General features: G+C 46.6%; 1 protein-coding gene across 1 annotated transcript in view; it reads left to right on the forward strand.

The window, feature by feature from the left end:
• ME3 (malic enzyme 3) overlaps positions 1-24,524 on the forward strand; it is a 118,003-nt gene extending 93,479 nt beyond the window's left edge. Inside the window, exons 7-14 of the mRNA XM_030477138.1 lie at positions 7,550-7,659; positions 19,739-19,836; positions 20,278-20,391; positions 21,040-21,145; positions 21,717-21,859; positions 22,728-22,901; positions 23,330-23,428; positions 24,234-24,524. Of these exons, the coding sequence (XP_030332998.1) occupies positions 7,550-7,659; positions 19,739-19,836; positions 20,278-20,391; positions 21,040-21,145; positions 21,717-21,859; positions 22,728-22,901; positions 23,330-23,428; positions 24,234-24,395 (1,006 nt within the window). The 3' untranslated portion in view covers positions 24,396-24,524. The remainder of the gene's footprint in view (positions 1-7,549; positions 7,660-19,738; positions 19,837-20,277; positions 20,392-21,039; positions 21,146-21,716; positions 21,860-22,727; positions 22,902-23,329; positions 23,429-24,233) is intronic.
• The last annotated feature ends 1,686 nt before the right edge of the window (positions 24,525-26,210 follow it).

The following is a 26,210-nucleotide window of genomic DNA, read 5'->3' on the forward strand; positions in this document are numbered from 1 at the left end:
ATGTTCATGCAGGAATTCTGTCTACTTCCTGAGGGTACTTCAGCTCCTCGTGGAAACCATTTGTCAGTTCCTCTGCACGAGTACCTCCCACCCTGTCAAGTCACTGCTGTCTCAGGGGACATTTGTCACTGAAGTGGAATGTGTCAGAGCCCACAAGAAAGCCAGGGGATCGAAGGTTTACTCTTCTAATGGAATAATAATGTCAAACAGATGTCAGATTTCTATAGCTGGAGACCCCTACAGTCAGCAAAAGGGGCTCCTGGTCTCATAATAGTGACCTAGTAATGAAATGAGGAGCGTGTCAGAGGCTTCAGAGTTAGCACTTAGAGTATTTTGAAAGAAAGTGTGGCTTCTGGGCAATTTTAGAAAGAAAAGCCCTTTCTGGAACAGCTGGATGAATTTCTGCATTTTCTTGCTGCCTAAACCTCTATTCATTACTCTTCCACCTAAAACATGTGAAATGTCTGAGCTCTTTAACAAGAGCTCCAAGGTGTGCATTTTGCTCCTCATGGGAGGCAGCTATATACAAAATTTGGCCCATTAAGCTTAGCCTGTGACTGAATGAAGCAGCCTGACAAACTGCTGTTTTATCACAGTGAGTAGTACACTTTGTATGATACGATACACCACTCCAGTTTTCCCTGTCCTCAGTTACATGGCGAAGGGCAAATCAGGCTTATTCTTGACGTGGTACATTTTAGTAAGGTGGAATAAATAAAGTGTCCAAGGATCATAATCAGAGTGACCCACAGAGCTTCTGGGGCTTGCCTATATGAGCAAATTAAGGTTGAAATCAAAATGCCATGGGACATGTGTTGTGCTGGGAATGTTCTTTGCACTCTGAAGAGCTTCAGCCCATCATCTACAGTAACAATATGTGTTAATCCTCACACTCTCTTTCAAAGCAAACCACTGGAAACTTTTTTCCTCCTTCTAAACTGTTGTAGAAACCAGAGACCATCATAGGACCCCAGATTGGTTTGGTTTGGAAGGAACCTTAAAGCTCATCCAGTTCCAACCCCCTGCCATAGGCAGGGACACCTTCCACTAGAGCAGGTTGCTCCAAGCCCCTGTGTCCAACCTGGCCTTGAACACTGCCAGGGATGGGGCAGCCACAGCTTCTCTGGGCACCCTGTGCCAGCGCCTCAGCACCCTCATAGGGAAGAGCTTCTGCCTCAGAGCTCATCTCAGTCTCCCCTCTGGCAGGTTAAAGCCATTCCCCTTGGCCTGTCCCTACAGGCCCTTGTCCAAAGCCCTTCTCCAGGTTTCCTGTAGCTCCTTTAGGCACTGGAGCTGCTCTAAGGTCTCCCCTTCAGGAGCCTTCTCTTCTCCAGGCTGCCCCAGCCCAGCTCTCTCAGCCTGGCTCCAGAGCAGAGCTGCTCCAGCCCTCCCAGCATCTTTGTGGCCTCCTCTGGACTCGCTCCAGCAGCTCCATGTCCCTCTTGTGTTGTGCATCCCCAGAGCTGGATGCAGGACTGCAGGGGGGTCTCACAAGAGCAGAGGAGGAGAATCCCCTCCGTTGACCTGCTGGTCATGCTCCTTGTGATGCAGCCCAGCACACGGTTGGTTTCTGGGCTGTGAGTGCACACTGCCACATCATAGTCAGGTTTTTATCCATGGATACCCCCAAGTCCTTCTCCACTGGGTTGCTCTCAGCTGGCCTTTGAGGAGATGCCTGACGAACTGACCCTTAAACTGTGGCCAGGAATTCTATGGCAGAGCACTGCTGGTCTGACCAGAAGCTTGCCAAGCATCATGCTAACAATATAACAATAAGAATGGCCTCAGGATACTGTGCTAGCACTGACTCAGGTGCTAGCGTTGTTTAATGTGCTGGAGTGGACTTTGTTTTATCAAATCTAAGTGCTGATTGCTTGCCAAGCATGATTTTTTTCTGGTGATGGGCTCCTTTATGGAAAATTTCTGATTGGAGATCAGAACTTTGGTTGCTGGTGTATCAAGCACCAAGACCAAGAAGATCTCAAGCACAAGGGCAAGAACAATTTGGTTCTTCTCTGCCCAGTTTATCCAAGACTATGAGTAGGAGTTACGGTGCATCAAAGCAGATTCCTTACATCATGAATGACCGAAAGCAGTGCTGTAAAATGCTAACTTAAGACAAGGATTGGAACCTCCTTCTTGTGATTCTTTCCATAACAGAGCTGGACTTTCTTGCCAATACAATTTCCTTCATGCGTGTAGAATGTTTTATACTCCCTGCTCATGATGGAACTAAATGCCCTTTTGATACTGATCGGCAAAGGCGCTGCCCAGGTCCTCAGGCCACTCTTGAAGTTCTGATCTGTGCAGTTTTAGTCAGATGCTCTCTAATAGTTACTGCTGCCTCATGAATTTTTTCCTCTCTGACCTTGTGGCTTATAATGAGGCTGGATGAGCTCGAAGAGGTACATACAAATGAGGATGAAAGAACAAAGTTGCATAATGAGATTGCTCAGGCAGTGGAGAAGCCTCTTGAATAAAGAAGCTAAACCAATGTCATCAGGAAAACATCTGCCTCCCTCTTCTGGGATTCACGCTCTTTTGTTCCATGCTTAGTGCTCATCCAAGAGAGATGTGTATCATCCTCTACAGGGGATACAGGCTTTCTTAACAGCATCTTTCCTGTTAGCACAGCCTAGAGATTCCATGTAGCTCTAGCTTAACAGTAGCAGTACTGGAACAGCAGTACAGTGGTAAAGCAAGCATGAATCCTTTGCTTGTTTGTTTTCCAGGAAATGGAATCATTTCTTAGTAAAGATTTTCAGGTGGTAATTTTTGCTTGCTTGTAATGCCATGTGTGTTTAGCTCCTGGAGTCATCCTTCGTTAGGGTGACAGTCTTATGTTATTATTTTGACCACTAGTATATTATTTCATTAAAGATATTGCTTGTGTGAGGTTTCCTAGGTAAGGTCTGGAGATCAGACTAAAATGAGTGTATGGGACTGTTCTCTAAAGCATTTCCCAGTGAGCCTATTTATACAGGAAGGTTTTTGCAAGGTATGGCAAAGAAAGCCAGAATTTGGGTCATAATTACTTATGAACAAAACCCAAAATGTGCAAGCTAATGAGACAGCAGTATAATCTTTAGCATGAAGTTGTGGCTGCCCCATCCCTGGCAGTGTTCAAGACCAGGCTGGACGGGGCTTGGAGCAACCTGCTCTAGTGGAAGGTGTCCCTGCCCGTGGCAGGGGGTTGGAACTGGATGATCTTAAGGTCCTTTCCAACCCAAACCAGTCTGGGATTCTATGAAAGACTAGTGATTTGTTTTGATGAGGAAGAACTGGAAAAGTGCATCTTTTTGTTTCCAATTCTATAAAATGGCTAAATTATTTCCTGAGATCGGGGAGAACAGGATCCCCAGATGGTGGTCTGGCAGCCAACAGTGAACCAGGAGACATGGTGATGGTATTAAATGACTCTTGTAGTGTCACCAGTTACAGGTGTCAGTATTAATGCTATTGTAGCTGTGATGGTGTGGGGACAGTAGTGAGGAGCTGGTTTTAGAGAGAAATTAGAGTCAGTGTTCTATCTGAAAAAACCCACATAGAACTTTCATCAAAGGATATCAAACCGTGCACCCAACTTTAACTTGCCATAGAACAAACCAGCAGAGTTTGGCTTGTAACTCCAAAAGGTCTCATTTTTGCTGAAAGCTGTGAATGTGATGTAGTGGTTGAGGGGTGGGTGTTAAGACATTAACCTGGGTAATATTTAGTGACCATGAAAGTCTTTGCTATTATAGTCTCTTCCCATTTCTGTCTAGCATATCTCAGTTCTTTCAAAGCCACTTGTCAGAGAGGTACAGAAATGAACTGTCCAAGCATCCTTTTCCACAGCCTGCAAGTGTAAGAATTACTCATGTTAAGGGGAAAGCTCCAGTCCCACAAGGAGACTTAGGACTGCAGAGATCCCAAGAAGTGCACGCTTCAGTGTGCGCAAGAGGGATGGGAGCTGCTAACTACAGGTTACACCAAATCTTTGAGGGACGGACTGCTTGTGCACTTTAAGCCTTCCCACTGCAGGTTCTGGCAGTTATCAAGGAGACATACACTATCCAAATTTCTTCTGAAATGCTGAGCAACGCTCAGAAAGGCAACAGATGAAGAGTCCGGAATCTCCTTTTGTCTGTAAAGTCTTGGAAGTCAAAATGAAGACTGTGGATATATAAGGAATTAGTGCAAATAAACAGTACAAAAAGTACCTGTGAAAATCAGTTTTCTGATGGATGACCCTCTTATCCATCATTTGGACCTGTAAGGAACACATGGCTAACAGGGAGATGACACACCATCCAGAACATCTGCTAGCATCTCACAGCAAACAATTAGCAAATCTTTAAGCAACTTCAGTTGCTATAGAAACTATTTCTCTAACACTGCTATTATTATTTATTTGTATCACTGAGGAAGTACATTGCTGACTTGCTTAATAAAATCAGTGATCTCAGCCAGCATTAACGTATGTGTGACCAGCTCTCCAAAGAGCACAAGGGTGGGTGGGTTTCCCTGGCTACAGACTCGAATTTGCGAGAGTATTAACTTGAACAGTACTTTTTCTCTCTTTGGAGCACAGAATTCTTTCCTCTCTTTGTGGTCTGCAGCATGAGACAGGCAGTGCACAGTTACTTGATCTATTTTTGTCTTCGATAGTTTTGTTATCAAGCAGAGCTTAATATTAAGAAGGAAAGTAATAGTATCCTGTTAAGAAGGGAAAGTATGGTGGCCCAGAAACACTTCCTTCTCTTCCTCGGTATGACAGGACAGTGCTGGATGCAAACCCCTTTCACTGAGCTCTTTTTGTGAAGATCATTTTCTTTCTCTCTGCAATATGTCCACTGAGCTTTTTAAAGCATGAACCACATTTCTGAGCCTATGTGAGTCTTTGCATAAGGTGAGAACTAAAGTTTTCGTTAATAAAGATCACAAATGGGTCACAGCAAGACCCTAAGACCGGGTGCTTTAAATGAAAGAACCCAATATTTCAGACTCACAGTTCAATATGGGAATGTCAGGCTGATGCTCCTAGTCCTTAAGGACTACCCACCTGCTCCTCTTTGGTGACACTTTCCTCTGGGGATGTGAAACTGCATTGAAGACCCCACAGAAAAGTTTCCGCAGCTTCTGTGTCCCTGATTCAACAAAGATTCCAAGCACCTAATCTTTCAGTTGGTTTTTTGTAAACATTATTCTTTATTATTTATTAGTATTATTTTGCAAATATTAAGCTTAGTAGGATATTGGGAGACTTCACTGGAGCGAGGCATTGAGTTGAATCTGAGCTTTTTGAACTGAAGAGTCATACACAGCCCTAAACTCTATGGTCTCTTCCAACCCAAACCATTCTGCGATATGATAATGTGGCATCTTAACTCCATGTAGCTATGAGCAAAACTCTGCTCATCCTTCCAGCTCTCCCTTGGTGTGGGCTCAGTCCTCTTTCCCACTCCAGGTAGCTCTTAAATGATGCTTCAACCATGCTGAAGAGTCTCTGACTTGGAGGTGAATTCAGGTACCTGTGACCATGCAATGCTATCATCCCTCTTCTTATTCCTTTACATCATAGAATCCCAGACTGGTTTGTGTTGAAGGGACCTTAAAGCTCATCCAGTTCCAACCCCCTGCCACGGGCAGGGAACCTTCCACTAGAGCAGGTTGCTCCAAGCCCCTGTGTCCAACCTGGCCTTGAACACTGCCAGGGATGGGGCAGCCACAGCTTCTCTGGGCACCCTGTGCCAGCGCCTCAGCACCCTCACAGTAAAGTGATTCTTCCTTATATGTAGTGTGAGTCTCTCCTGTCTCAGTTTAAAACCATTACCCCTTGTCCTATCACTACAGGCCCTACTAAACAGTCTGTCCCATTGTGGTTCTTTTCTAAAGGCAAGCACAGAGAATGTGAAGCAAGTATAAGAGCCAACCATTTTCCTTGTTTGAGACCAGAGGGTTTATGGAGCGAGAGTTTCTCATGATGGACAAATAAAGGAGCACAATGCATGTGCTTATCATTGTCTCCTTGCTGACAGACATAGTTGAAATGGAAAATCATAGTAATAAGCAGTTGCCAGGAGAGACTGACTATGAAAAGAGCTTTTCATGAGAGGAGCCACGGTTCTCAAATGGAGCATGTTTTATCCAGTATCAATTTCTAGTTTAAAGCAGGGATGTCCCCTACCTCAGATTCCAGTGGCAAAGGAGGGAAGTCCGAATGGGAGGTACGTAAGGTGATGCTGCCTCTGCACTGCTTGCAGTCCCGGAGAGACTCACATCTCTAACATAGAGCAGCTATTTAGAGCCCTTTCACCTACCTGCAGCCCAGAGCTTGCATTACTCATTCCCTGAGCTTCTGCCACTGCCCTCTCACATTTATGTGAGAGAAAAGACTACTTACAGCCCTTTTAGATTGTATTCGCAAAGCTTTAATGCAGCCTAGAGTCATACAAAGTGCTGATAGGATATAGTTATGGAGCAGTCTGAATGTTGCCCAGTTTTTAGAAACTGCACACTTGCCCTGAAATTAATGCACAATTATGGAAAGTTTGCAATTATTTCCTACCTTTTGACTCCACGGGTCACTGGCTGTCATTGTGTGCTGGTTCCCTGCCAAGCAGCTCTGTAGAGACTTTCCAAAGCACAAAAATGGGGCTATGAAATCGCACCATGAAGCACTCAGTTCATGGGATCCTACAAGCAGGGTATTTTCTCATCTCTTAGTCACCTTCAGTTGAAGTGGGCACTTGGTGGTATCCCTTTAACTGATGTTCCCTTTGCAGTCAGATTGGCTGTATTGCAACATGGCAGTTGCAGTATCCCTTGCAAAAGAGCATCTCCTTCACTTTGAGAAGCTCCTCAGTAAATACGCCACTGGAAATTTGTTGTACCAGTAGTCATAGAATCATAGAATGGTTTGGGTTGGAAAGTACCTTAAGATCATCTGGTTCCAACCCCCTGCCATGGGCAGGGACACCTCACACTAGACCATGTCGCCCAAGGCTCTGTCCAACCTGGATTTGAACACTGACATGGATGGAGCATTCACCACTTCTCTGGGCACCCTGTGCCAGCACCTCAGCACCCTCACAGTGAGAATCTCTTCCTTATATCTAACCTGAACTTCCCCTGTTCTAGTTGTTCCCTTTGCAGTTAGATTGGCTGTATTGCAACATGGCAGTTGCAGCATCCATTGGAAAAGAGCTTCACTTTGAAGCTGTCACTTCCTTCACTTTGAGAAGCTCCTCGGTTAAATATGCCACTGGAAATTTGTTGTACCAATAGTCCAAAGATTCATAGAAATATATATATATGTATATAGGTATACATATTAAGAAGCCCCTTGAATTATGAATACAATTTATTCTTGGTGACTCCCCATTTCTGAGTGTATGGACCTTGGGAAGGGTGTCATCCTGTTTGCTGTTACTGTGATGCATTTCTTTTACGATACTTTTCTCTCTGCGCTAGATCCTCTAGCTACAATGTCCTGGTAAAAGATGCACATATCATCCTGTGTTGTGGAAATATTTGTATCCATTTTTAATTACCCTTTAACTTGCAGGTATGGCATGAACTGTCTCATCCAGTTTGAAGATTTTGCCAATGCTAACGCTTTTCGTCTCCTCAATAAATACCGCAACAGATACTGTGTGTTCAATGATGATATCCAGGGTAAGTACTGTTAGGAAAATGCAGATTTAACCTTCACCTTGTGATTAAGATCACAAGACTGTTTATTTTACAATACTCAGATGTGTGATAAAATATAGAGTTTACACATAAGCATTTAAAAACACAAACACAAGCTCAATAGTCCAAGTTGAAAAGTGACTCCCCATTGTTTATAGGAATGTAGCTGTTCATTGCACAAGTGGTGTTCGAGGGAGAAAATGGATTGCGTGCTTTAGATTATTAAGGTAATTTAGAAAGTCCATTAATTTTCTATTATTTAGCTAAAACAATGGTGAGGGTTTAACAGTTACACAAGGCTTTCAGTCTCCATGCGCCAGGTGGCCATTAGCTGACCCTGACATTGTCCTTCTATTGTTACCCTCCTTATTATATGCACAAATGAGGTTAAACCAGCTTTTTTCCTCTTCATAGATGCGAACTCCACAGTCATCTGAGAACAGGTTTGTTCTCCTCTAGAGCGGTTAACATAACTCTTCTAGCACCAAAGAGAAATGACAGCAGCCAAGGCGGGGCTGTAGCCAGCCTGTCTCCCAGGCCCTGGGAGGCTCAGCAGGCACAGAGGGATGGATGCAACCTGCATACTGGTGGCATCCTGGTCTGGTGCTGGCTTTGTTTCAAACCCCTGGAAGGGCTGTTTGCCCATCCAACAAGGACAGGATCTTCCCAGGTGATTATAAATAACCAGTTCTCCTGTGAGTCCCTTCATCTTTTCTTAGTCCTGCTTGCATCATGCAGGATTTCCAAGGTTTGTTATTTCATTATTTGCAGTCAGTTGGACTTATCCTCACTTGTACTAGAAAGACACTGAAAGAAATACCAGTGTCATTTTTCACACAGTGCTGGTTCTTTTCAGAGCAGGCTTTGCAGCACTATGGGTACCCATCTATTGCTACCCATCTAGCAATATTTGGCAGTGCATGTAACAGCTTGTTCATACCTATCATGACACAAGAATGAGTAAGACCCTGGCATGTGGGAATGTGGTTGGTGTAATGAGATGCATGGTCCTGCTCAAAGATACTTCCATGAAGAGGGTTTAGAAGCAGAGGACCTTAAAGCATTTCAGAGAAGGTGAGATAGATACTCCTGTACAAGAAGACTCTTCAGGGGTTCTTGCCACCCACAAAAGCTTTCAGTGGCAATAGGAGCACAGAAAAAGAGAACACAGGAGATGATAGATTTTTGAATTGAAGTCTTGAATGGAAGAACCAAGAGCTCGAACTGTGCTGGAGGTAGACAGATGAAGCCCATAGTAAGAAGCTGATGATGTAAAGATATATGTTGGATTAGTTGCTGTCTCTGCAAGTGGCAGGGGACTCAGCAGTCGAAATGAAAAGAGACCAGGGCATGTGGCAGATCTGTGGGCCTGGATGTAGGTTTTCTTGGGGGAACTAGAGTGACTGGAAAGGTTTCTTAGTGAATTGGAATGGTTTCTTCAATTGACAGAGACAAGAAGAAGAAGATATTAAAGCAAAACTGAAGATTCTGTTTGGGAAGCAAGAGACTGTATTTTTTATAGTTTCTTTTTGGCCGTAGGTCATGGCTGAATGCCTCAAACAGTTCCTGGAAATGAATCCCCTGGAGGGGTAAACCACATCCAGGAGGATGCTGTAAAACAGCATTGCCATATAGCAGACCTTGCCTTCTCCCATTAGACGTGTGTCATAGGACACGGGAGATGTCAAGGCCCCTGAAAATCCTCTGGAGTCCCACCTGTTAAAACAGTAGGATTTTACCTCTTACTAGTGAAACTCCCTTATATTCTCAAATAAGGCATCTGGCTGGCACTGGTTTCACAGTAGTAGATAAGGAAAGAAATCCTGCTGAGCTTTTGCACAGAGAAGCAATAGGTTAAAGGAAACAAGCCACTGTTTCAAGTCTCTTTTTATGTAGCTGTCAGAAAGAAAAGGGGATTCCAAGTGAGGGTTGTAGTCAGGAATGTGTTTTGAGGACCTTTGGGAAGCCAAACTGACTTGAATCTCCTCAGTTAATTCTGTCAGAGATAATGGAGCTGAGACTGGGATGAGTAGTCTGATCCCCAGATGATACAAGAAAGGTAGGAAGTGCCATTTTCTCACACCCTCCTGTTGTTTGGTTTCACCTCAGGCTCTCTCTTTTCTAACATGCTGGCATTTCAAGACTTGCCCACTTAAAAAAGTGGGAGAGTTCAATGCAAATTGTGTTCTAAATGATTAACGAGATTTGTGCAAAGCCTTGTTTAAGCAGGCCTGATATGTTTTACCCAAGTCAGGCAGGAAAAGACCTCCTGAAGCCTGAATTATCTCAGCTTCTGAGCTGGCATTTTTTTAAGTGTATTGATTCAAAAACACATCTTAGGCACAAACAGTGCAGGTTAGATCAGGCCGGAGCTGTACTAATTAAACTTGTTGGTTAGTGGGACTCTGAATGCAATGAGCCTACACACACAGAGATGAAATGTGGGAAGCAAGTATAAATTGCTCCACTTAATCTCCCTTAGGCCTCCCTCTTGCTGCCCCAGGGCCTACACGAACAGAAAGCAGTTTAAAATATTAACGCCAACTTTTTCTTTTGGGTCACACAAATTACTGTATTGCCAAATCCACCCTAACCCCATAGAATTAAAGTGACTCAGACCCCTTCCAGTTCCAGCCAGCCTGCTGATGCTGAGCAGGACGCCTGCCAGGTACCACAAACAGGGAGGAGGTGATTGCTCTGGTTCTGAAAGCCATTAGCCTGGGAGCTAGCAGGAGCTGGCTCGCAGTGCCCACACGTGGGAGCTTCCCATTAAGGGCTGCTTCTCCTTCCTCCATGGCGTGATGACATCAGTCCTTTCCCAGCTCCATCTGGGTTCATGCAAGGGGCAACAGCTTCAATTTCAGCTCTATGGGAGAAAACTGATTGTCACTTCTTCCTTTTTCCCAGTAAAGTGCCAGGGCAGGCAGTGGAGCCCATAGGAAATTGGAGGGACATGAGAATGCTTTGGATCCTGCTTTCTCTTCCTACTATATCTTTGCTCCACTTAATTGTGCACAGTTATCACTGTAGTTATCACTGTAATAGGAAGTAGACAACTGGAAAGTCTTACAAAGGTGTCAAGTCTTGTGCATCCCTGAGACAGGCATCTCTGGCTTCCTGCTTCATACAAGAAAATAGTAAAATCATTGAAGGGGTTAGTTTGAAAGGGACTTCTGGACACCACCCAGCCCTCACTCAAATAAAAGGTAGTTTCAGACTTAGATCCAACTTTGACATTAGATCACGTTCCTCAGAGCCTTGTCCAGCCAAACAGTTTTCAGTATCTACAAGGATATTTGCAGTCTCTTTCTGCTCTCTGTTCCAAAGTTGTCTCATCTTTCTTGTGCATTTTTCCCCCCCCAGTATCTAATTGGAATTTCCCTAAATGCAGCTTGTGTGCATTGCCCCTTATCCTTCTGCTGTGCACAACTGAGAAGAATCTGGTTTCTTTACAAACACTCAGTAAGTAGTTGTAGACAGAAATTAGATGCCCTCTTAGCTTATTCAAACCCAGGGCGCTCAGTCCTCTTTGTACACCCTGATCATATTCATGGCCCTCCTCTGGACTTGCTGCAGTTTATCAATATGTTCCTTGTGCTAAGACCCCCAGACTGGGGATGCTAGTCTAGAGATGATCTCAAAAGTGCTGAAATAGAAAGAAATTATCCCTTTCCTTGACCTGCTGCCTCAACACAATCTAGCAGGCTGTTTGCCTTCTGTTCCACCAGGGCATATTGCTGGCTCATCTCGAACTTCTTGTCCACCATTACCCCACAGGTCTTCTTCTGTAAAGCTGCAGGACTTTGCATTCGCCTTTGCTGACCTTCATGAGGTTTCCCTGAGCCCATTTTCCAGCCTGCTGAGATCCCTGTGAATGACAGTCATACCCATCAGTGTACTAAGCACTGTCCCCAGTTGGTAGTCATCTGTGAACTTGCTGGGGATGCATTCTGTCTTATCATACAGGTTGTTAATAGAACTTAAATAGTATTGGCCTTGTTGTTCCACTTTGTACCACTGACCACAAGCTTTTGAGCCTAGCAGCCCAGCCATTTTTTCACCCACTTGATAGTCCACTTGTTCAGTCTGTCTCTCTCCAATTTGACTATGAGGATGCTTTGGGATATTATTTCAAAGGCCTTATGCAGGTCAGAGAAAACAAGACCTTGTCCTTTCCTTGTCCACATAGCCAGTTGTCTCACCATAGAAGGCAGCTGAGTTGGTCAGGTGTGATTTGCCTTGGGAGATCCATACTGTTCTCAATCACCTTCAAGTTCCCAGATGTACCTTCCAGAAGATTTGCTTTGTAATCCCCACATCAGGGGGTTAGGCCAACTGAGCTAAAATTGCCTGCATCCTTCTTGTGGCCCTTCTTGAAGATGGGTGTGACATCTGTCTCTTTTCAAGAATTGGGAATCTCCCCAGTTACCAAAACCTTTCAAATTACGGTTTTGTAACGCCATTGCCCACATACCTTAGCATCCTTAAGTGCATCTCATCAAGTCTCATGGGCTTTGTCTGTTGAATAACCCCAGCTAAATAGGCAGGAGTCCATAGAAACCCTGTAAATTTGCACACCCGAGGTGTCCTTTGGGACTTATCCTTCAGGAAGGCCCTAAGTAATCTCATCTCATTTTGAAGCTAGCCCCGCTTTGAGCAGATACTGGACTAGATGCCTTCGAGGCATCAATTCCAACCTTGTTTCTTCAAAGAAAAGTTGATTCTCCTGGTTGATCAGTGTGTTACCCTCCATATTCACATAGCAAACGAGAATTCTTAAGGCACAGATTGCTTACTCAGTACTGAACAGCAGAAGTGGTTCAGCAAGTTTAGTCAGAGAGAAATGAAGAAATCTCTAATGTGCTATTTAAATAATTGTATCTGATCATGTCATTCAAAAGCCTTTCACAGACGTGGGCAGGGCAGAGAGAACAGTGCACAGCAGCATAAAGCCAAGTATCTCCTGTCTCTGGGCATCTTCAGCAGTCTTTTAAACCTAGACCTCATTTAACATTGATAACTTCTCAAAGAACAACCAATCCGGGTGTTTCGGATATACCCATATCCAGTTGGAGATGCTAGGAAAAGACTGGATTTCTAAAATCCTGAACACCTACACTGCAAATGAGGCTTCTTCAAGGCACTTCAGGATGGGAAACCCCAAATCACTAGCCCCATTAAAACACTCAGCCTTTTGTATTCCGTAGTCCTCCCACAGCTAAACTACAGGCAATGCACAGGGTCATCACTTCGCAGACCTCTCCGAGACTTCCCAGCGTTAGAGCAATGACTCCTCATTGTTGTTGGATGTGTGACTGCTGATGAGCCTCCAAATATCTCTTGACCCACCAACCACCTTTCCTCATTATCCTAGCAGATAACCTTTCCATAAGCTTCCCAGGACACTTCAGGAAGCACTGAACACTGCTCCCAGCCCTCAGCTGAGACTGGGAACAGGCTGACTCCCGCGCCGCAGATCTGGGCCAGTTAGAAATCAATCATGTGCAAACGTGGCCTATTTTTCAGGCACTTTTCCATGTGGTGTGAGAAGCAGGCGAAGCGAGTTGTTGGCTCGGCATTAACTAATTGCAGCAGATTAAAATGGTACAGCATCTTCCTTTGTTGTTTCAGCTGGCGTGGAAAACGCATCAGTAATTGTCACAGGAAACTAAGGAGGAGGGGAGCACAATAGGAAGGGAGCGCTGGATGATATGGTGCTGCAGGACAAAGCAGGCTGTGTCCTGCCAGGCAGCTCCGGAGCAGCACGCTTTCCCTGGGGGATTTATCCAACCTAAAGGTAGACATGGAGACGTTCTCAATCCTGTAGGGTTTCACCATTACCAGGTCCTCTCCAACCTGCTGTGCTCTGCATTTTCCCTTGATGCTATTACATTAACTATAGATGCGCTATCCCCAGAGACATTCAAGGCCTGGCTGGATGTGGTTCTGGGCAACCCGGTCTGGTGGAAGGTGTCCCTGCTCACTGCAAGGGGGATTGGACTAGACAAGCTTTGAAGGTCCCTTCCAAGCCAAACCATTCTATGATATAAGGGCCAGCTCCCAGACCTGTTCTAAATGACACATTGACTGCTGAACAAGTCAGAAGAATTTGGACTCTTGGGTGTAAAAGGGCCTCAGTTTCTTGGGCTTAGTGGTGATGGCTCTAAAGAGCTGGCCTGTATCTTCTGTCATTTCGGGGATTGTAACATTTGCTTCCCTTTCCTCTCTGATGCCAGTGCAAACTCCTCCTCTGCAGTAAAGAATAGCATACATCACCTCTGTGTTAAGCTGTCTGTGATCTTTAAGTCCAGGCTGCTGGCCACCACTGTGATGTATGTTTCAGGCACTGCACTGTAGAGCTTTACAGTGGAAGAATTAAAACCAGACACCTATTGATGACCTACATTAGGCATTTACTTTAAGATGAGCTCTGCATCTCCACTGTCAGTCACCTCTTCACCACACCACCACCTCTTCTGGGTTACCAATGTCCCTAAAGCTGTTAGTGTAAAAAGCGAGTTCCTTCCCTGAGCACTTTGCCTTTTACTGTTCTCATCGACGTGCTCCACAGCATTTCTGGGTTTATTTCCTTCATGTTTTACAGAGGCCCATTAGGGAAGGGCTAACACTAGCCCGCAGCCATGGAGGTGAAGACCTTGAGCTGCAAACACTTCAGCAGCTCTTTGTTTCAGCTTTGTTGGGTTTGACTTTTGATTATGTATTTGGAATGGATCTGGACAAGCTCCACTCTGCTTTCCAGTAACAGGCGGAACTGCTGCAGGGAGCTAATGTGAACCAGAATTTGGAAAAGCCCTATGCTTCCTCTGCATCCATAAATTTAGATACATTTTCTTGGCTGCCCTTTGCTGGAGCTGTTAAACTGGTGTTTGCTGTTCCCTGGGCCCTCATCTTGGCATGGTTTTGATGAGGCGAAGTGTAAGCAGACGGGACAAGGGTAAAAAACACAAAATCAGGCTGAATTTGGCCATCTCTTCCACCAGTGTGCTGTGGGGAAGGGGAACCACCCGCACGGGTGCTGTGTGAAGGAGCAGACAGTGGTGTGGCTGCGCGCTCCCATCACTGCTACTGTCAGAAAGAAGCAGCATAGTGGCGATGCTCTGCTCAGCCAGGTGACAGGGCAGTGCCAGCCCTTAGCATGGGGGGACTCCCCACTTCCCCCATGTCCCCTGCTTAGCCACGGGGTGCTGTCACATGTGGTACATCTTGACATCGGTGCTGGGCAGCAATGCTGTTGCTCTGATGCCAGTAACTCCTTGTGTGAAGCTGCTCACCCCTCTGTCTGCTCTCCCCACTCTGAAGGAGGATGAGGTCCCCAGGCATGTGTGCCTCTGGGCTGCAGCCTTTTCCATCCGTGCAGCCTCTTGAAGCTATGGAGCAGATCCTTTCTCCCCGTTTTGCTCCAGTGTAGCTCCACTGACATCTACTGGGGATTGTTCTGACACTGGTGCAAGTGGAACATCAACCTCGGAGGGGTTTTCCCTAATGTTTTACAGTATTCTGAATGTGCCTGAGTGTCAGATTGATTCACGGCCGTTTTCCTGAGTGTGCCTTGGTTTTAAATGCCTCTTCTTTGCTGGTCCTGTTGCTCTGGACTCTCCAGAGAAGCTCCTGATATCTGCTTGCTCTTTTGTGGTATTATATTGAGCATTCACTTTGAGTCTTGGACAGATAAGATATTGCGAGCACTTTCTTCTCTCTGTGCCCCTTCATATCTCACCTCAGATGCAGACCAGCCAAGCTGGCTCTTGCTAATTGCTTAGGGAAGTAGTTATCTGCAATAGCAGCATTCAATCTCTTTGGACAACAGATAGACCAAGGTGTTGAAGGGTGGTGGGTTTTTTCTTGCCACAACTCAGGGTGAGGGGTTGCCCACCCCGGGCTCATTTTGTGGTCTTTTCAGAGCTGAAGCACAATGATTAGGCAGTTCCTTACACACACCAGCTGTGAACTGTTCTCCAAGGAGATGCTCTGCTGTTCCAGCCTCAGAAATTGTAATTATCAAAGACAAATACTGAGCTGAGGCCAGGGTACAGTAACTTTGATACTTGAGTAATGGGGGTGAGATGCAGTTTGGGAGACGTGGAGGGATTAGAAACACATTGGAGAGAGAGGAGGAGGCTCAGGAGTGACAGAGCGGGTCAGAGTCCTGCTGTTAGTCAGAGCTGCAGTGCAAGTGCAGGGGGATGAGTAACGGCACATCCAGTCCCACTGGTCCCCACTCTGCACAAGTACACTGCTCTGCAGATGAATCAGTGCACCCTTCCTTTCCACACACCCCACTTCTCCAATTCCTGCTAATAGCATCCTTAAGGAGACCTCAAATCCCTCTGCTTAACGTCCCACAAGCTTTTTCCATTTAAATGGGTTTGCATTTGTCCTGTCAGACTCCTTGACAATCATAGAGTATAAAGCAGTTTTGCCTGGGTCAGGACCAAGAGAAACAAGATACTTCTCCAGTTACATTTCTCTCTTTCAAATACTTTCCAGACATCTATTACTGCTAATGCTGTGACCCGACACTTGCACTGTCACACTGTAATTGTTCCACTTGGGAATTTTTTCCTCTGATCCATTCCATGTTACCACCCACATGGGGATTTGGGGATTTCTGTGCAAAGCAACCCTGGGAGATAGCATGTGAGCACACAAGTGTATGTGGAGGTGTTCATATTCTATTGCATGTCACAAGCTTGGTGCTGCTGGCAACAGAGGGACCCCCACTTGTTTGCAGTTCAGACTGCCAGGGTGGGATCCCTCCCTCCACAGTTTAGATGTGTGCAGTAGAACTGTCTACATGTATTCCAGTTATCCCATCTCTCTTAAAGAAATGGTGGTAGTGACACTTTTAGGGTGCATTTGATGTGATCCAGTTCAGGTGTCTGCTTTAGCATGAGCGGGGTCACTGCTTGTTTAGAGGAATCCCATCCTTAGCATCTGGCATGGCAGCAAGCCTGCAGTCTTCCTGATTATAAACTGACTGAAATACAGAGAATGAACATGGACTAGCTGTGTGACACCCATAAAAAGCAAAATCTAAACCCAAAGCAATTATCTGGTGTTTCTTTAAGTTCCTAGGATATTCATGATCTTCCTCTGTAATTTTCCTAGTCTGACAGCATGGCATTTTGCCAGGTAAATGCACTACTCTAAATACAGCTTAAACAGGCAGAGATTTAGTGCAGGAGAAGTAAGAGGAAAGAAATCCTTCATATACATCCTTCAGTTGTCTGAGTTGGCATGTTAATAGCGAAGCAGCGCAGCACTCAGCGGCTGGTTCCCTCCACATCAACTCCCTTCTAAAGTGACTCAACTCAGGTCATCTGGGTCTGGAAAAATAACATGATACAAACTGTTCTCTGAGCTAATGAAGGGAATTCATTAACTTCACTTTCAATTCACTTCAAGGCCAGGTTGGACACAGGGGCTTGGAGCAACCTGCTCTAGTGGAAGGTGTCCCTGCCTGTGGCAGGGGGTTGGAACTAGAGGAGCTTTAAGGTCCCTTCCAACCCAAACCAGTCTGGGATTCTATGATTCATCCTCATTGCTGAAGCAAATGTCTCAAGTGATTTACTGCAAGCAAGAAGCTTACAAAGCCTCCAAGATTAGTCTGGTCCATTTTGTGTTTGAAACGGATGTTTGTGGTGTCCTCATGAGCAAAACATGATGCTGCTGCCATTCTGTACCAATGTGTCTGTGTATGGACACCACCACGCTGCAGGAATGTGGCTGCCACCACCTCTGCTAAACCAGAATCACTCTTTAGTGGCGCTAATTATTAGTTCTTGGAGAAATGAACTCACCTGAGTTATAAGCACAACATATTGGTGAGTTAACGGTACTGATAAACACTTCTGGTCTGGCCTGTAAGGGCCACAAAGATGATTCAAGGACTGGGAAGCCGAGTGAGGAAAGGCTGAGAGAGCTGGGACTGTTCAGTGTGGAGAAAAGAAGGCTCAGGGGAGACCTTATGACCATGTTACAGTAGTTAAAGTGTGGCTACAAAGATGGAGACTCCCTTTTTACAAGGAGTCACATGGAAAAGACGAGGGGTGATGGGCACAAGTGACTCCTGGGGAGATTCTGACTGGACACAGGAGGAAAATGTTTCCCAATGAGAACAACCAGCCACTGGAATAATCTCCCCAGGGAAGTGGTGGATTCCCCAATGTTGCACACTGTTAAGATTCAGCTGGACAGGGTGCTGGGACATCTACTCTAGATCATGCTTTGCCCAGACAGGTTGGACCAGGTGATCCTTGAGGCCCCTTCCAACCCAGTATTCTGTGATTCTATGATGCAGTAAAGTTTTTCTTTGTCAGAGTAGCTGATATAGGTTTCCTAAGCAAAATAAGCCATGTCAGTAAAAGTTACTTCTCTGCCAGTATAACTGTGCTCCCACTAGATTTTCTTCTTGCATGGAAATAATGAGAACATAAATCATTCCCCGATGCCACGATATATCATCAGGTTTCTGCTTTAGCTGTGGCTTTTGCACTAAAGAAAACGAGCAAGTGAAGCTGAATTTCTTTCCTCAGTCCTTGACAGACGGGGCAGCACCATCTGCTGGTTTCACTGCTCATGGTCATGCTTTGCTCATGAGCTGCTGTTTCCCAGCCCAGCTCTTCGCTGATGCCTGGCAGCACCCCAAGCCCTAAGGACCCTGCAGAGGGTCTCACTGAAACACTGGCTGGTTGAAACCCCAATGCACTGGCTGATTAAATAGGCAGGAAAATAGGAAATGCTGGAAATGTGGCGAAATCAGGTTTATTAGTCTAAAAGGGTTCATTGTCCCTTCCACCCATGCCCACCTACGAGACTTATTTGTGGACTCGCTGATTTCTCACAAAGCTTGTGAAGGTGTGAATGGACAGACCAGCATCAGAGCTGGGGCACATCCAAACTGATACCCTTTAAAATGCTGAGGAATATTTACAGGTCCCTTCCAACTTGAGATATTCTGTGATAAAACTGCTTCCATCATTCCTAGCTCACCTTTAACCCTTGTATCCAGCTTGCCCAGGTGATGTGAGATACCATCAGTGCCTGAATCCCTATTAGTCTGTGCCTTACTTGGTTCTTCCCACCATGTTCCTTCATCTGGGATAGGAGATTAGATGAATGTTGTATGTGATTGCTGTGGGGTGAGGGCAGGTTTATTCAGTCCACAGACATCTGCCTCCCTTGATGGATGGAAAGCTGTACGTATCACAGTGGCTGTAACATCAGGACTCTGCTCTCCATGTACTGGATTCTTTCTCACTAATCTGGGAACAACTCATGATCTCAATGACTCCTTAATGCTTGGCAGTGAGGCATGATGGCTCTGAGTCAGGGAAGTGAAAAAAGAGAAGGTGGTGCAGGGCTGTGAACGTAAATGAGGAGAAGAGGATGATAATTCCATGCTCACAGAGGATTTTCTGACAAGGGTGCCCAACTTCATGCCACCACCCACTACAGATGTCTTATGGGACTTTTTGCAAGGGGATGTAGGCACAGAACAAGGGGGAATAGCTTTAAACTGATAGAGGGGAGATTGAGATTAGATATTAGGCAGAAGTTCTTCCCTGTGAGGGTGCTGAGGCGCTGGCACAGGGTGCCCAGAGAAGCTGTGGCTGCCCCATCCCTGGCAGTGTTCAAGGCCAGGTTGGACACAGGGGCTTGGAGCAACCTGCTCTAGTGGAAGGTGTCCCTGCCCGTGGCAGGGGGTTGGAACTGGATGAGCTTTAAGGTCCCTTCAACCCAAACCATTCTGTGATTCTTAGGTGTCACGTGTATCTTAAACTCTTGGAAGTTAGATATTAACTTCTTCTGGCATTCTAGAATTCAGTGTCCCTTTGACTCTATATGGAGGGTAATTTGTGTTCTCCTGCCTTGCAGGGGTCTTCTGAGGATTAATATTTCAGAGTAGGTACAACACTCTGATCTTGCAGTGACAGGATCTAAGAGAATGGATCCCACCACAAGGTTTCTATCAGCATATCAGTAGGGCAGACAATCCGTTTGCCAGGATGTCCATCTCATGGTGTTTCTCTCTTTTCAGGCACTGCGTCTGTTGCAGTCGCTGGCATCCTTGCAGCCTTAAGGATCACAAAGAACAAGCTCTCTGACCACAAGTTTGTTTTCCAGGGAGCTGGAGAGGTAGGAGAATGTTCTTCAGTTTGTTCCTAAATGTGATATAAATTCAAATTTAGAGAGAGAAAAGTCAACCATGAAGCTTCCTGCTTCATGGAAACAAAGCATGGAAGCAGGTTGTCACTGGCAGGAGTGGGCCCCACATGTGGACCGTGCTGCTGCGTAGAAGTTGCCAACAATCTTTTAGTGGAGGGAAGTCACTCATGAGGCAGCGTGCTGCAGGAACATTAAAGAGGCTGGTTTGAGTCCTCAGGGTTGGTATTTAGGGTAAACCAGAGCCTCTTGAGCAATAGAATCAAAGGGCTGTAAGCTCAAAGAGCTGTAAGAACATAACCTCACTTTTTGGAGTCATATTGCCCCCAAGGCAGAAATCAGGTAGTCTGTATGACTCCTTGCTCTAAGAGAGATGATGATACCGCAGTGAAGTGTTTATATACTGTGTTCCAGGCTGCAATGGGCATAGCTTATCTCCTGCTCATGGCCATGGAAAAGGAAGGAATTTCACGAGAGGATGCCATCAGAAAAATCTGGATGGTGGACTCCAAGGGACTGATTGTCAAGGTAAATTTGCCTCCAGAGCTGAGCTCCGCTCCTGTGCCACCTCCTGCAAGCTAAGAGACGCTAGAGCAGGCAGATACCTCACACCAGCAGTAAAGGCTGCAGATTTACTGGTGTGAGCAGGGCTGTTCCTGCTTTCAGAGGACTAGGTCCCATGGTGGCAGCAGCGTACCAGGAGCACTGCCTGCCCTAAAGGCAGCGCTTTGGGCTGTGCCTCTACAGTAGTAAGATACACTGCTGGCCATGGTCTCAAGCAGTGTTGGAAGTCTTGCATGTCATATGGGGTATTACAACAGCAACATTGTGCCCTGCGTGGTGATCTCACCTACTCTGCACTGCCTGGGTCCTCAGGGCCTCTTCCCTTGTCCCTCCTCAGACTTGAGGAGACTGGTGCTATATATACACCTTCTCTGCCCTGGCAGCAGATCCTTCCTCCACACTAATGTGTTTTGGAGGGTGAGAGGAACAGAGACCAGCCCTGTGTGACATTACACCAGCAGCTCAGTGCCTGACTGGCTGATGCTGAGGTCCTGCTCTGTGGGATCTGGTTCAGGTAGAGAGCCAAGAGATGAAATGAAGTGATGAGTTACTGCGTTGTGTCTCCGCCTTTTGCCAACAGACCCAAGTTTGACTCCTCCTTTTTCCTCACAGGGCAGGAGCCACCTGAACCATGAGAAAGAAGTGTTTGCTCAGGACCACCCCAGTGTGAACACACTGGAAGAGGTTGTGCAGAAAGTGAAGCCTACAGCAATTATAGGTAGAGTTCCCTTAGCACGACCTTTTCACATCAATTCAGTTCTTAAGAGAGTTCCCGTCTTTCTTCCAGGGCCTCCTTTTGTTCTCCCAGTCAAGATAAAACGAGCTTCTTTTGCCCCTGTTTTACCAGTTGAGCTCTACACATCCTTTCCCCTTCAACCATGGGGCACAAGGTTCCTCTCTTTCGGAGCTGCGGGAGTCCTCCCAAGGTGTAGAGGGATGTAGAGGGAGGTACTGGGGGTGGCAGGACCTGGGGCTCTCAGCAGCACACATGGCCCTGGCAGGTTGGGCCAGATTATGATAACAGGCAGCTCAGGCAGGTCTTTGGAGGCAAAGTGCTGCAGCCAGACTGGCCTAAACACTGATTCCAACTCTGTCCAGAGGAGCAGGAGGCTTTATTTTGAGACTGGCTTTTAATCTGAGAAAGAAACATTCACACCTTCATGTCGAGAGGTGGATCCTGCTCCCTCTCACAGTTCATTTACCAACAGAGGCATTCAAGAGGGGTCAGCCCAATGTGCTGAAGTCAGACAGTCGGAAAGCACCATCTCACTCTGCTGTTGTTGTTCTAGGTGCTGCAGCCATTGCAGGAGCCTTCACTGAGAAGCTGCTGAAGGACATGGCAGCCTTCAATGAGAGGCCCATTGTGTTTGCCCTGAGCAACCCCACCAGCAAAGCGGAGTGCACAGCAGAGCAGTGCTACCGCCTCACCGAGGTACTGCAGCTCAGCGTGCTGCGAGTGGCCAGGACAATGGTGCATGGTGGGCAGACAGTGACAGGGGGCATAAGAAGGTGAAATAAGAGAGGTTCAACCTGCTCATGAAGAACAACTTTCACACTGTGGGGGCAGTCAGGAGGTGGAACAGGGGCCCAGATTGCTCATGTGGACTCTTTCTTTGCAAGTTTCTAAGACCAGGATGGACAAAGCCCTGAGCAACCTGGTCTGATTTCACAGCTGACCTTGCTGTGAGCAGGAGTTTGGGTCCCCGCCAGCCTGAAGTACTTTGCGATCCTCTAAAGAAAGTGCTTGCCTCCTTCACCCCATAGCTGGATGTCCCATCCTCCTAGGTTACTGTCCCCTGTGTTTTGCCAACCTATGCAACTACATGAAAGTTGGGTTTCATCCCCCAACTTGGAACCATTGTCACTGAAGAATTATTGCCATGTGGATTGAGTTGGTGTGAGAGAGCATGCCTTGTCTCACTGTCTCCTTTGCCCTCCCTACCACTTGCTGCTGGCTTAAGCAATCACACAGCCCCCAGACCTTCATCCCACATGAGTATCTCTTCATATTCCATAGATGAAGAAGAGAAGCTCTTCCTCAGCCAGTTCAAAGCTCTTGTAGTTGGACAGTGTGAACACACACTCAGTGCTCAGTATCCCTGACTATGGCCCTGTCTGTGGCTCTGAGGACCAGGCCTTCCAGAAGTGCCAACTGGAGATGGTTCTGGTGGAGATGTCTCTCACTGACTTGCTGGAGACTTGTCCACTTGGTCACCAGGGTCCCCTGAGCACAGATCACGGTGAGCAGCAGACACGTAACACTTCTGACTTTGGATGCCTCTTTTTCTCTCTTTGATCAGGGCCGGGGGATATTTGCAAGTGGGAGTCCATTCTCCAAGGTGACCCTGCCCAGTGGACAGACCTTCTTCCCTGGCCAAGGAAACAACGCCTATGTCTTCCCAGGAGTGGCACTGGGAGTCACTGCCTGCGGCATCCGGCACATCTCTGATGAGATCTTCCTCATCACAGCAGAGGTTTCCAACTGGCATTAAACTCATGTTTCTCAAAGATGATAAGAGGCACAGGCACCTCCTTCAGGTGTTCTCAAGAGCCTGGCCTGGGGCAGCATGTGATTGGAAGTGGTGCAGCCTCAGCAAAAAGCTGCAGCATTTCCCAGTCTCAGAGAGAGCTCACGCTTCCATTGCATGTACAGAGGTGCAGGAGCCAGGAGGTTCTCCTCATTGTCCACAACTGCTCCCCAGCAAGCATTTCCACCATCCTGGCTCTCATTTTAAGTCTGATGAAGCTTATACACGTGTATTTTGAATAGCTCAGCAGTTCCCACACAGAACTAGTCCTAGGTCTGCCACTTCTGAAGGTTTCACCTATATATCATATAAGACTAGTGAATGTGGTACATGCTTGAGACCATGTCCGTAAGCTGCCTTTCTCTTCTTTCCAGTCTCTTGCTGCCGAGGTGACAGAGCAGAATCTTGCAGAAGGAAGACTCTATCCCCCCTTGGACACCATCAGAGAGGTGTCTTTCAAAATTGCTGTGAAAGTGAGTATTTCCACTTTTATTTCCACTTTCCGTGGTAGGAATTGCCCTGGCATCATTTTTGCTTTGTGGGATTTTAATTCAACCTCTTCTACAGCCTAAAGCAATGGTTCTCAGGAATCCTTCCAGCCAGAATTGCTGCTTTGATTTCTCCCATCATTAAAGCCCAAATGTTAAAAATACCTTGTGACCCTGGGTGCCTCACACCTCACAAAGCTCTGCTTTATTGCTTGGACACATGAGTGCTCAGCACCACAAAAAAATCAGGTCTAGGGTCAAAGAAGTCAAACATGACTCAAGTTGCCAAGATTTTAGGTTCCAAATTGCTCCTTTGGAACCTCTCTTACTGTATTTGCTGGGGCTCAAGAACCTAAATACTATTCCACATCTGGGCTTGTTGTCTAATTGCGGGATTGGTGCCCTGTATGCATCAAATTTGTCATTCCCATTCAGGGATCACCCACTGAGAATCATATTGGCCTGATGGGAGTTCCTGACCCATGCACAGTGTAGCTGAGGAGCTTAAGGGTGTGAGTGGAGGTGGTTAAAGAGCTGCTCTCCTCTAATTCCCACTCCAACCACTTTGCCAGGGCAGGGGTGTGCATTTCGAAGCAGGCAGCTTGTATTCCCTTACCCAAGGGATGAAGTGGAGCTGACTCAGGGAATTGCACAAAGAAAAAGGAAAAAAAAGACACAATTTTGAGGGGTGGAAAGAGGGAAAATACAGCCAGGGCCAAACTGCAGTCACTTTCAACTTCATAATGTGCCAATGTTGCTTCATCAGCTCATTTTGCTTCTCTCTCTGCAGATTGTGGACTGGGCCTACAAGCGTGGTCTTGCCTCTTGGTACCCGGAGCCAGCAGACAAGGAAGCCTTTGTGAAACAGCTCATGTACAGTCCTGAATACGATTCCTTTGTGGGGGACGAGTACAGGTGGCCCCCCGCAGCCATGCAGACACAAGACATCTAAGCTTTTGTGATAACTCTTGTCTCATTTTTGCCGTCAGTTCTCATGGTTCATGTCATTGTTGATACAAATGCACCTCCAGGCTTGCAGAATGATAAAAGTAAATGAATACAAGTAGGGTTTTTTACTTGCTGCTGCTTTTTCTCTTTGGCAGCGTATCAGTAGGGAATAAACCAGAGTCCAAGTCAGTGCTCCAAGGAGAGAGATGGGCTATGGCTGCAGCCCATCCCAGTCAATCAGCACTGCATATTCCTGCTTGCTTAATATACTGCCCAGCTCCCAGCTCAGCTCCCTTGGGAAAAGCTACCTGGGCCACCACAGAAGCAAAGAGTCTCATTCCTAGTGGTTTAGCCCATGGGAAGCTCGGAGCCCCATCTCAATGGTGGGAGCTGTATGTGTCATCATCCCTCACACACACAGCCATGCTGTGCCTGTGGCTCTCTGGATGTGGTGGGAAGTGTGTGCATTTCCCTGGGAGAGCTGCCCACACTTGGGCAGTGCTGCCCTTTCCTGCTTTGAAAGTCCCCAGTGTTTGGGGAGTTTCACCCAAGCCAAGCTGGTGCATGGGCCACGCAGCCTGGTGCTGTCCTGTGCCCTTGGAAACAAACCCCAAACCTCCCTCATCCCCATGGAGACAACAGACTCCCTCCCCTCTGCAGTGCAGGCTGCTCTCCAAGGGAACAGGAGCCAAAGGATGGATCAGGGGAGCCAAACTGGAGACCAGGGCATCCCCAAACCCATCCACCCTGCCCCACTTCATCGCTGCATCTCCTGCTGGGCACTGCTAAGGAAGCACTGCCACCAACCAGTGGCCCTCCTGGGGCCTCTCCGTGTCACAGGGAGGCCCTCCATAGCCCACCAAATACCTCCCCAGTGGGATGATGGTGTTCCTGACCATAACTGGGAATGAACAGAGGGGCTTGCTCACGGCTCTTCCCTTCCCGGTTCTCACCCCTCACACACAGCAAGGCCAAGGCTGGTTACGAGTCCTCATTTAGCATCTTTAAGTGGCTTCTAACACGAGGAAATGCACCTCATCCCGTTGGGGATGAGCCACGATCTCCCCAGTGTCCGTGTGCTTGTAATGCCAGCACCTCTGCTGTGGCTTGCCCCATAGCTGAAGATGCAGGTGAACATCCTGAAGCTGCTGGAAGACATCGAGTCCTCCCCGCAGCTCATGGAGCTGGGAAGGACGGGGAAGGCTGGCGAGAGCACGGCAAGTTCCCTACGTGCCTTTCCTGGGAAGGAAAGCTATACCCATCATGGGAGCAGCCTTGCCAAGGCTGGAGCCGTGTTGCAAACGTGTAGGATCCCAAGTGAACCACTTGAGGGCTGTAGAGCACTTCTAGCCGTGGCTTTGCCCAGCTGAGAAGGTCCTGCCAGTCGTACATCACGTTTTAACAGGGGTTTAAGCAGTGGCAATGAGTGTTTTTTCCTTGTCCAATCTTGTAGGAGGAAAATCTCCTGCAGAGGAAGTCCTTACTGAAGCCAGAAACTGCTGTGTGGCTGCTCTAAGAGACACATTAACTAGTAAAGGAGATTAAATCAGTGTAGGAAAAACACAAGTTGAATATTGGGGGACTTTCAGCTCCTATCTGTGGCTTGTTTTCTAATTTAAACCAAGGATAGTTACAGCAGGTCAGTTTGGATTCCTCTTTTTGCCCCCACTTTTTCTCTCAGCAGCACAAGTCCTCTATTCCCAAGTTGTTCTTTTTCTCTTCCTTTGAAAAATTAGTTTATTTGAAACCAGTGATAAAAATAGCACAAATACAAGAAAAATATATCAATACATGTAATAATATGGCAATATTAATAACT

The sequence above is a fragment of the Strigops habroptila genome, chromosome 2 (genome assembly GCF_004027225.2).
Source record: "Strigops habroptila isolate Jane chromosome 2, bStrHab1.2.pri, whole genome shotgun sequence".
NCBI classification, from domain to species: domain Eukaryota; kingdom Metazoa; phylum Chordata; class Aves; order Psittaciformes; family Psittacidae; genus Strigops; species Strigops habroptila.